The sequence below is a fragment of the Mauremys reevesii genome, linkage group 16, assembly GCF_016161935.1.
Source record: "Mauremys reevesii isolate NIE-2019 linkage group 16, ASM1616193v1, whole genome shotgun sequence".
Classification (NCBI taxonomy): Eukaryota; Metazoa; Chordata; order Testudines; family Geoemydidae; genus Mauremys; species Mauremys reevesii.
The window spans coordinates 41,177,211-41,189,211 of NC_052638.1; the positions used below are offsets into that span (position 1 = coordinate 41,177,211).

Genomic DNA, 12,001 nt, shown 5'->3' on the forward strand with positions numbered 1-12,001 from the left:
ACTTCTAGCAAGAGAAGATGGAATCACACCGTCTGGAAATCATAGTTCTGCTGAGTTGATGAAAACAGTAAGATTGCAAGAAGGTCCTGGGGAGCAGGGAAAGCTTTCACGGACTATCAAACAGAAGTAGCATTGGCTTTCAGAGAGTTACAAGTGTTCTTAGCTTTGCAAGTTACCAGTTTGTTTCACCCATAAGACACTGGCTACGCCTGAAGTGGCCATCCCAGCCATGATGGGTGGGATATCTTTGCTCTGGAGTAATACAGCCATCCCAAACTCACGGCAATCAAACTTTTCTATCACACTATCCCTATTAGGAATTCTCTCCCTGCATACACATTTGTCTAAGCTCGACTCAATCACAGAACATGTATAGAATTGCTTAGAAATGGGCATGTGAGCAGCCAACCACTTTCTTCTTCCATAAAGAATTCCCTTAACATTTTTTGTTGTTACCTGTAGAATGCAATAGGTAACAGGCTGACGTATTGGTCTGAGGCTGCACTGTGTAGAATTTGATAAGGTCCACGGCCTGCAATATCCAAAGACAGGAGAAGGGTAAAATGTCTTAGATCATCATTGGGTCTCTCCAGGTACTTTACAGCAGTGCAGCTGCTGGGCATAGTTCCTTCCAGGCAACTGCTGGGGACAGTGCATAATCTGAGGTTTGGATCAGGTCACTCCTGTGGAGGAGTGCTTGATGGTTTTTAAGCCTGTCTCTAGCAGGTGGCACAGTAAATTTGTGTAACTTATTCATACTGATTGTCAGCTACTGTAAGGTTTAAACTGTTTGGACTCTAAACAGCAATTTGTTACATTCGGTGAATAGCAACCCTTCACTGGGCTCCCCTCGACACAGCAGCTGATAGAAGTCAAAGTGCTACCATGTGGAAACCTAGAGTCAGAAAAGTTTCTTTATGCCCCAAAGGGGGCTTTTTTCTCTGTACTGCTTACAGGGTGGAGAGGCTCCTTCAGACAAATATATTCACCAGACCCAAAAGGTAATCCCTTAAAGCACCTGGTACCAAATTTTGCATTCCCACAAGTTGGGGAAGAGAGCTCTACTCACCTTTCTCCGCTGAGTGAAAGAGAGCTAGCCAGGATATGCCTTGCTCTTCCAAGCATCCAAGGATCTCCAGGCACCATTCCAAAGATTTTTGAACCTCTGTCCCTTGCTGTATATTTCAGAAAAGAACATGCACACCCCTGACTGAATTGTGGTTACATTTCAAACAAAGAACTGCCCTAGTAATAGTGAATGTTTATCAAGTGCGGTGTCAGTGCCAGGATTAGTACTACTAAAGGCACGGACAGAGCTTTCCTCCACCTCTCTACAGTCAAATGCATTGATGCTAATGCTGGAGGTGCCAGGTCCCCCTGGACCAAGGCAGAAAGCATGCTGTAACCAGCGGGTTATTAAAAGCTGTAGAAAAAGTAACGGTAAGAGCCAGCCTATGACCAAAGCATTTCCAAACAGTTCTCAGCACATAGCCTTGGGCAAGTCACTTCCCCTCAGCATCTTTCAAAGGGGGAATGTCACCACTTATTTCACAGAGCATTCTCCAGCTCTACCCCATCTTCTCCCACAGTTCATGCTTCTCTCCTGACCAGTTTGTCTCCAAGCCTCCTTTCACATCACCCCTCTGCTTGGAACAGCCTCTCAGATCAACCTTTGCCAAACACCTTCCCTTAAAAAAAAAAAAAAATCCCCAAAATCTTGTTGCACAAAGTAATCCAGCTGCTATGGTCCCTAACCTCTCTGTTTGGTCTGAGTTGTTAGATTGTCAGGACAGGGATTCTGCTCCCTCTTTGGGACATTATCTCCTGTAAAGTGCCATGTCTATTTCATGCCCTATGGAAAGTGACCAATAATAAATGCAAAATGCTATACAAAGGCTAAGCAGCATTATTTGTATTAGTTCAAGCAGTAGGTAGGTGAGTGAGGCATAAAGTCCACTGAATGGGAAGGTCTGAAAACTGTGAATCAGCCAGGAAGACACACATTAAATACTAACATGGTGGGGAAGGTGGTGGTGTCATAATTAAAGGAGGGCTGCTGTGTTCGGCTTATGAACAAGGTAGGAGAGAGCAAGGACTTCCATCATGCTCTGCCTGGGACATTCCTTACTCCCTCCTCTAGCAGCAGGATCCCATCAAGCTTGATAGTGCTGGCCTAAGGGATTTTTAGGTGGCAAACCAGCCTTTTAAACCCATACAGTGTAATGAGACAGAGATTTGGATTTACCTTTGGTGCTAATCTGGTCAAGATGAGATCCAGGAGTGAAAAGAACAGCAGGCACACTAGGAGCTACAAGTGAAAAAGTGTATATTATTTATATCATCTGTATTGACTTGAAATGTATACATTCCATTCATGAAGTAAGCCCCTCAAACATGTCCCAAGGCTTTTCTGGGTTTGTTACAAGCAGTGGGATTCTTTCCAGGAAGACTGTGGCTCAAGAGGGCCCCAAGCCTGCACAGCACTCTGGAAGTGGATACAGCAGGTGAAACCTGGGTAGCAGTGACTGGAAGTCTTGAAGCCAGAGTCCATTTCTTAAGGCAAAGCTCCATATTAATCACATAAGATTCTTAACAGCAGGAATGAGGCTCATTGAAAGTCAGTGATCAAAAAGAACCGACAGCCTTCCCCAAATCCGCAGATATAAGTGATCTTCAACACTCAGGAAGCTGTGGAAGGCCCAGTACCGCCCAAGCAAAAGCATATTGCAAGCACATGCTAAGCACCCCTCCCACCTCTGGCAGTACCCTCAGTCCTACCATACAACAAGCCTATTATTCCTGTTCTGGGGCTCTGCCATTCAGGTAAAACTGGGGGGTGGTTTTGTGATCAGGGTAAGACCAACCCTGATTTTCACTTGTGCCATTATTCAAATAGGAACCCAGGCCTCCTTCCTTCCAAGGAATTTGACAGCTGAACCAGCCAAAAGGATTTATGTACAACATATGTACACTATAGACTAGGATATCGGAGGGGAAAAAGCAGGGTGCACTTTTTAACTCCACTGAAATCCAACAGACCCAGAGAGACAGAATGAGGAAAAATATAAATACTTTGCTAACAAGCCAGGACTAAATGGGAATGAGGTATATGGAACTCCCCTCACTGTTCCATTCCTAGACAGGGCTCATTGATCCAAACAACACACTCCAGCTTCACATGACAGTATGGTTCTCTAGCTGCACAACACAATGCCAACCCTGTACACAGTGGAAAAAATTCTTCTCACAATTACACCTGAGCAACTCCACTGAAGTCAGGGCAGTTGTCCTGCTGTAAGAGAGGAGAATTTGACCCTAGATCAGTGGCTAGACAGTGTTTGTTTGTTTTGACTGCTATTCATTTAACCAAACTCACTCACTGCACTGTTACCCTGTCCTTCCTCCTGTTTGTCTTCACCATATGTTTAAATGTGAACTCTGAGACAGGAGGTGTCTTTTCATTTCATGTGTGGTCAGTACCCAGCGTAACGGGGCTCTCGTCCCTGACTAGGGCCTCTGAGAGCTACCACTGTGTACATAAATAGCAACAGTAGTAATCATTGACCCAATGGCAGGAAAAGGCAGGATTGCTCATTTCCCACTCATGTAAGTTACTACCTAAACAGAGATAATTTTGTTGTATATTTTGAAATGCAAATTGTCACTAATAAAGATTTCTCCAAGAACTTCACTGCATTGGGAGAACACACTTGAATTAAAAAAAGGTTGGGGCAACAGCAACTCCTTTCCCCTGAAAAAATACTAAACTGCTCTGATTGTGCAGCTATTTCTTTTTCTTCTCCACATGGAAAGTGAATCCTTGTGCACCAAGGACACCAAGTAAATCGGACAAAATGGCAGCCACTTATGGGAAAATTCCTCCTCTCGGTGTTGCTGAGTGCCCTTATTCATGTCCTGTGTACGCTTCTCAGCCATCAACCTCCGAGCTGAGCAGGCCAAGCTGGAATTCCTTTCAGAATTCACCAGTGCTGCCTTACACAGGCAGAAGACTTGCAGCCCCACTGGTCCCAGCTATCTTCTCAGCACTCTCCCCTGGCTTTTGGTTTTGGAGTGTGTGGGCAAGAGTTTTCTTTCTTCTTTTCACTTATCAGAAAACTCCAACATACTAATTTATACAAATTGGACCCAACTTTACCCATGGGGGTGGGGGGAGAAGAGGAAGGAACTGAGCGCCACATCCCTCCCAGAAACCAGATTTCCAAGGGACAAGACAATAGCACTGGGCAGTCATTTCTCTTAGTGTTACAAAAAATAAAATAGATACAAATAAATAAAATCAAGTTTATATTTACTAATGGTTTAAGAACAATTGCAAATAGAGAACTGCAAAGAGTTCAAGATGTCTAGTCTTGCCTGCTCTGTGTCAGACCCCACTCTCTTCAGCACGTCTCTCATTCTTCCATGTGCTGCTTGCTGTTGACTAGTGAAGTGTAGAAAGGCCACAGAAATCCAGGGTGTATCAGAGAGGGAAAATTCTGCTTCTAAAGAGAGGAAGCTGGGGATGAAAACAACATAATCATTCAGGAGAGGGATACCCATGGGTGAGAGTGAGGAGAGAAATCATGGCCTCTACTCAAGGCCATAATAGAGTAAGGTATCAAGAGACAAGGTCTTTCTGCCTGGGAGACCTCTTTCTCCCCCTCCCCCCCCCGCCCAAACTTTTGTTCCTACGTATAGGCAGTTCTCCAAAACATTTGCCCAAGGGTTTGGTATGGCCACAATCCCATCTGACCAAAGGTCACATCTGGGGATGGTTCAGTCACAAACTTTCTAACTCAAAAAATCTATTATTTTAGCTTTTAAGACTAGTATGATTATCAGAATGGGAACATCCAGTTATTGCCTACAAGGGCCGTCAGCTAAAAGTGTCAAACATATGAGTCTCCACTTCTGCCCATCTACTGCTGTAAGTCAGGAAAGCTGCAGTACCCTGAACAGGAGGGAGTTTGAGGGAGAGAGTCAACAGATGTGCAGCACAGCACCAATATGAGGGTTCATGAAAACTGGGAGGATCAGAGAGGCTCCACCAAATCAAGGGTAAAGAATCTGACTCCCCGCCACTGCACAAGGCTATTTTCCTGTCTCTGTTGTCTAACATTCTATTCCACAAAGGATCTATATTTTCCTGTACTGCTTGGCACTCTCCCAAGATGAAATGGTGAAATTCTCTAGCGTGTGTTATGCAAGAGGCCAGACTAAGAGATTATAATGGTTCCTTCTGGCCTTAAACTCCACAAATGAATCTATGTATAAAGCTGTCCTGCAAATCTCCTGTCCCCCTTAGCATGTCATACTGCCAGTGGAAAGTCCAGCAATCTGTTTCAGAGAGTTGGCTCGCACATTTCATTTTTCCACAGAAAGATAAATTGCCTTGAGTCCAGTCTCATTTCTGCCTACAATCTGATATTCAGGCTCCTCACACTTACCTAGTAGCAGAATGCTGGCATTTCCTCAGTCTCTGCAATTCCTGTGCAAGTGGAGCCCCAAACAGCCTTTTCCACTGGGAGCAAAGCACTGGCTCCAACCTCGGCCACCACAGCTAGAAGAACATTGGAAACCAGGAGAGTTAGCAATCGCAGCACAGGGAGTCAGCAGAGTGAGACCAGGGTAGCTACGTTTGGTAGATAGGCCAGGACGTACGGCATCTAGAACATCCCTGAAGATACTTTTTTGCAATTTTGCGGTCTTGTGTTTGTTAATCAGCAAGATACTAGCTGCCCATTCCTGCTTCTTACAACAGGAGTCACTCTGAGAAGGGATTTTTTTTTCTCAGCCTCCCTTCAGCCATACAGAAGATGATGCAGTCCCATCTGGGTTACATATCTCTGATTGCTTACTCCATCATTCCCACAAGGCACATGGGACAGTGTCTCTGGCTGATGCCTGTAACTATTTTCATGGTATATCCGTGTTCTGAAGGCTGTGACACTTTATTTTAAGTGTGTGGGATTTTAGATAACTGACCAATTTGTATGTAATATTTTGCGTGCTTTTATAGTGTTAAAAAGCAGGGTTTGTATTTTTTACATTATTAATGATCTCTGGTGAAGTCATAAGAACATAAGAACAGCCGTACCGGGTCAGACCAAAGGTCCATCTAGCCCAGTATCTGTCTACCGACAGTGGCCAATGCCAGGTGCCCCAGAGAGAGTGAACCTAACAGGCAATGATCAAGTGATCTCTCTCCTGCCATCCATCTCCATCCTCTGATGAACAGAGGCTAGGGACACCATTCTTACCCATCCTGGCTAATAGCCATTTATGGACTTAACCACCATGAATTTATCCAGTCCCCTTTTAAACATTGTTATAGTCCTAGCTTTCACAACCTCCTCAGGTAAGGAGTTCCACAAGTTGACTGTGCGCTGCGTGAAGAACTTCCTTTTATTTGTTTTAAACCTGCTGCCTATTAATTTCATTTAGTGACCCCTAGTTCTTGTATTATGGGAATAAGTAAATAACTTTTCCTTATCCACTTTCTCAACATCACTCATGATTTTATATACCTCTATCATATCCCCCCTTAGTCTTCTCTTTTCCAAGCTGAAGAGTCCTAGCCTCTTTAATCTTTCCTTGTATGGGACCCTCTCCAAACCCCTAATCATTTTAGTTGCCCTTTTCTGAAACTTTTCTAGTGCTAGAATATCTTTTTTGAGGTGAGGAGACCACATCTGTACACAGTATTTGAGATGTGGGTGTACCATGGATTTATATAAGGGCAATAATATATTCTCAGTCTTATTCTCTATCCCCTTTTTAATGATTCCTAACATCCTGTTTGCTTTTTTGACTGCCTCTGCACACTGCGTGGACATCTTCAGAGAACTATTCACGATGACTCCAAGATCTTTTTCCTGACTCGTTGTAGCTAAATTAGCCCCCATCATGTTGTATGTATAGTTGGGGTTATTTTTTCCAATGTGCATTACTTTACATCTATCCACATTAAATTTCATTTGCCATTTTGTTGCCCAATCACTTAGTTTTGTGAGATCTTTTTGAAGTTCTTCACAATCTGCTTTGGTCTTAACTATCTTGAGTCTGTGAGCCATGTTGGCCAGGTGGCTATCAGAGTGTTGGGGTTCTTTTTTGTTTGTTTTTATTTATTTTATTTTCTTATTTTAAGAATAGTTCTGGGCTGACTGAACTGTGTGTGATAAATAAGCAGGTGGTGTCTCACAAAGATGAAGCAGTGCAAGGTCATTAAATCTTTACCAATAAAAAGGTATTTTATGGCAGTGCCTCTTCTCACATTCCCTTAGCAGGAAGTGTGCTAAGAAGCTCAGGGCCTAGCTGTCCTGGAGAGATAATCAGCACACAAACTACATGAAACTGCTATAGACATGGACATCAGCACCAGAGCAGCAAATAGAAACTTGACTGAAGAATTAGGCACAGGGGAAAAAATATGTTTTGTGCTTATGGGTTTCTGGACTACTGGCAAAAAGACAAGCTTGCACTGTATATCAAATACAGAAGCTTCTCCCATCTTCCCTGTCCTGCACAACCACGGGCTATCGTCCCACAATTCTGTTCCAGTCTTTTAACAACACTTCCACAAACAAAACAAGATTCCCCCACCAGCTCACTCTTCCTGAATCATATAAGCAAAGCTGGAATCATCTGTGGAATATTAGATAGTGACATGCTACAAAAGCCTCCAAGAGGTTCTGATTTACTACTTAAACACAACACGTTCCCAGACAAATTCACAAAAAAAGTGGCTAAAAGTAATAGTGTACCTTTCAGAGGAAAACAATACAGGAGAAATGCTGCAATCACTGAGATACTTGGATATAGACACGGAAATCCTATACTTGTAGGATAGTCAAGAAGGATACATAGAGAATAATTGAATTACACCTACCCACCCAGCTTTCTTTCTATTGTCCTGAGATTCTTCTCCCTACCCCAAAGAAGTTAATCTGAATGGTTTTATATATTCCCATCTGAGATCACAGACCCATATTCCTCTTTACCATGGGTTACAGTTTTAACAGCCTTAGCCAAAGTCCAGCATTTCCGTGGGAATACACAATCCAACATCCTAACTTTTAGGATACTCGCTAAATCTTCCCACTCCAAATGTATCTTAGTGACAGGTCTAGGAATTTATCATCTTCCCAATGCCATGTCATTCTCTTTTGACCATGCTTTCCCTGACCAGTCTCTCGCCACACTAGGTATTCTTTGCCATTTACATCTTGCAACTTTAATAAATTCCATGTCCACCTCCAACTTAATGAGGGGCCCTGGAGGCACCTCTAGGTTAAAGATAGCTTAATTAAATCTGGATTGGATGGGATGTGGGTTTAGTTTCTTTTAATTTAGGGCAGTGGTCCTCAAACTGTGGGGCATACTCCCCCTAGGGGTGCACAGAAAAACATTCAAGGGAGCACACAGCGAGCCTGGGCCAGCTTCCTGGGCGTGCAGAGGGAGTGCCACTCAGCCCCGCTCTGCCCCCAGTTCCGCTCCAGCTGCCAGGATACAAAGTACAGTTACCTGCAGTAACCAGCCTCTGCACCAGGGAAGGGAGCGGGAGGAAGAATAGCAGCTGCTGCTGGAGCCTGGAAGAGCACTCAGGGACCACTCTGGAGAAAGTACCAGCGGCCCCCCTCTCCCAGTCACTCCTCCCCCCCCCCCCGTGGCTCAGGGGAGGGGGGGCAATTGAAAAAGTTTAGGGACCACTGGTTTAGGGCCATTATTTGTCACGTGCTCAGGGCAGTCACATAGATAACACCTTCTTGGACCATTCTCCTCTATAGAGGGTCTGAGTGATTTCTAGGGAGGAATCAATTCTAGGGACGTGTATGCCTGGGCTCCAAGCAACCCTCCTCTTTCCCAGGGATAAAATGGAGTCCCCCCCTTTATGCCAGGCTTCTGCCCTTTCCTTTGGGTTTGTGCTCACTGGATACCCTAGTTTGCACATAAGCATCAGCAAGGTCTGCTGCTTTTTGGACAGAATCCAGGGGGTTATTCCATATAACAGTGGTTCTCAACCCGCAGCCGGATTGCGGCCCAATCAGCACAGAGCTGCAGCCCATGTGACATCCTCAGGGCCATAGGAGGTAGTATCGGATGCGGCCCACAATGGTAAATAGGATCAGAAACACTGCCATATGGCATCTGATCTCTTCATAACACATGCTCAAGAACTGTTTCTGGGCAAAGAGCTCAAACTGGCCATAGCTAGGGAAGGGGCTATGGCCATGAGGCATGAGTGCCACCCCTTTATGAGTACTGGGAGGCAAAATTCTCCTGCACTGGGAGTGCATACACTTAAGTGGAATACACGGCTGCATCTACTTGAAGAACTTATAACAGTTGACAATCACTCTTATCAGTCTCTGAAACGAAGGCAAACAAATGTGCTTGGGCAGCCTGTCTCTGCTGGGAATAACAGTGAAAGCAGAGAACTTTGCAGCCTGGAAATATCCTGGTCAGAAGGGAATGAGACGGAAAATAAAGGCAACAGCTGGGGAGCCAGATGCCTCAGAGTGGATGCTTGGGGGAAAAATACAGGTGCAGTTGCCCTGAACGGTGACAACATAACATGGGGGTGGGGAGGTAAAGGTTGTGTCTAAATAATTCTAGGGAAAAAAGGAAATGATGTAACAATATATGGTCAAAATGCAATACATTGCTGAATATTGTTAATTTTGTATTAAGATATGTACCTATATATGTCAAGACAATGTAACTAAGGTCTTATTGTAAATTAACCAAAATATCAATACATAAAATATTCCCTTCCGTCTCCCATAAACCCCCCCCCCCCCCAATCACATTCTAAGCTAATTTACAGTTTGTATCGTATTTTGGAGCCAGTACTTAAAATAGGAAATATAATTAAGAACATTTACCGCTGCAGAAGAAATGATAATGGGACACTCGGTTCGACATCTTTTCAAAACATCATTAACCGCTTGTGCTGGTTCCTCATAATCCAAACTGGCATTTAGCAGACCCTGGAGAAGTGGAAGTACAATGTGATAATAATATATATATCTTTCCTATAGGTTGTCAACTAATAAAAACCAGCTGTAGGAGTCAGCATTGTTTAGAAGGGAAATCCCACCCACAAACCTACCCTGAACCTAGTTTTCTCCTACTGTGAAAAATTAGCTAAAACTGATATTTCAATAAAACTTCCACACCTGCAGACTAATCCCTCACACGTTTCACCAATTCCTATACAATATTTACATCCATCGCTCCTCTTCCACAGCCACAGTTCAGAATATGTAAATGTGAAGTCCACAAACACAAAGTTCCTATTTTGGGTTCTCAAAACCACTGCATAAATAAATGCACATTCCAGTTCTAGTAATAGTGGCAGATCAGGGTCCTAGTGTGAAAGTCAGCAAATTGTTTCCTTGCAAACAATTTCAGTCTTTGCATTGTGTGAGAAATGGAGGAGAAAGATTAAACTACCAGTTACCCTTAAGAAATGAGCCGTGATGTCATAGGAGAGTGCACATCCTCTGTAACAAATGTTCCTCTGTGACAGAATAAGACAGACAAGAATTTACTCAACAGTGGGTCGCAGATTTTTTTTTTTTTAAATAAACATTTTGCAATCCTTTGGCAATACTTCCCAATAGGGGTAGGTCTGACAGTACAGAATAAACCTTTCTGAAAGCCCAGTTACTTGTTCCCATTAGAGCCCCACTCAGGACTTCATTTCTCCTGTGAAGCAACGTCAGTCACTAGACAGTGCTTGCAATTTGCTATCGTCAGACAGTAACACAGATAATGCTGCTTATTGCATACTGTAGATAACAGAACTGCTTTTAGGCAGAATGACATTGTTTGGATGAGTGGATTTCCCTTGCTCCACCTACGCATAGACAGAGATACAGGTGGTTTGCAAGGGATCATTAGCCAAGTAAAGTAAATAAAGCTGATTAACACTAAAAGAATATAAAAGGAAGAGACCCCCCAGAAGCTGATGGCACAACCATTATGAAGCTATTGTTTTATGTCAAATACTAAGATGTTTCAAAATATCTCATGGTTTTAAAGATGGAAAATTAGCCTATGATAGGGTCTGAATTTCCATATATATGGCAGGAACCTGGTAGTGTGCCCTGAGGCGTCAGGGAAATCAGAGACTTTGGGCTTGTCTTCACTATGGGGATAAGCTGATCTAAGTTATGCTACTCCAGCCACATGAATAACATAGCTGGAGTCGACGTAGCTTAGGTTGACTTACCCCAGTGTTTTCACTGCGCTGCGTCGACAGGAGATGCTCTCTGGTTGACTTTCCTTACTCTTCTCAGAAAGCTGGAGTACTGGGGTCGACCAGAGAACACTCTGCCGTTGATTTAGCGGGTCTTCGCTAGACCCACTTAAAAAAAAAAAAAAAAAATCGATCCCTGCTGCATCAATTGCAACAGCAATGATCTCCCCGCAGTGAAGACCAGCCCTGGGATAAAAACCTCAGTCTCTCACTTCCAGGCCACCAGGGAATGCTGCAGATTTCTCTACTTCAAACGCTCTTATTGACTCTAATGGCAACAAGAAATGTTGTTGACAGGCTCCAGGAGCCATGACAAGTGACCTATAATTGGAGGCATGGAATAAAAAGAATAAAGGACTCCCCCTTCTAAAATTCTTTGTGCACCTTACTCTACTCAACCTGACTTAAACAAGGTCACAAAACTGAAAATAGTTGTCCTATTGTTCACAAATTGATTAAAACGCCACCCTGCAGGTCAAAAGTCTAAACTGCTGATCAGTGATTTTACTCAGATATGCACCCATTTGTGGGATATTCACTACATCCAGCAAAGTAGCAGATGACTTCATCAGACCAAATCTTTATATAGTATTTCCAAAGAGTCTTTTCTCATCAGCACAATATACTCATTGTGAATCCAGACAAACTTACTCTAAGTGCATTCTGCCACAGAAAAAAAGCACACAGAGGAATACTATAGTATCAGTCATTAGTAAGGTTCACAACACCACAAATCTT

At 43.5% G+C, this 12,001-nt stretch overlaps 1 protein-coding gene across 2 annotated transcripts in view; it reads right to left on the reverse strand.

The window, feature by feature from the left end:
• FANCA (FA complementation group A) overlaps window positions 1-12,001 on the reverse strand; it is a 68,611-nt gene that overhangs the window by 2,539 nt on the left and 54,071 nt on the right. The window contains exons 34-40 of one of the 2 annotated variants that reach the window (XM_039503590.1): window positions 10,463-10,522; window positions 9,885-9,989; window positions 5,448-5,560; window positions 4,375-4,516; window positions 2,246-2,308; window positions 1,070-1,175; window positions 457-532 (exon numbers count right to left, since the gene is read on the reverse strand). In XM_039503590.1, the coding sequence (XP_039359524.1) occupies window positions 457-532; window positions 1,070-1,175; window positions 2,246-2,308; window positions 4,375-4,516; window positions 5,448-5,560; window positions 9,885-9,989; window positions 10,463-10,522 (665 nt within the window). The remainder of the gene's footprint in view (window positions 1-456; window positions 533-1,069; window positions 1,176-2,245; window positions 2,309-4,374; window positions 4,517-5,447; window positions 5,561-9,884; window positions 9,990-10,462; window positions 10,523-12,001) is intronic. The other variant, XM_039503591.1, reaches the window with a different exon arrangement.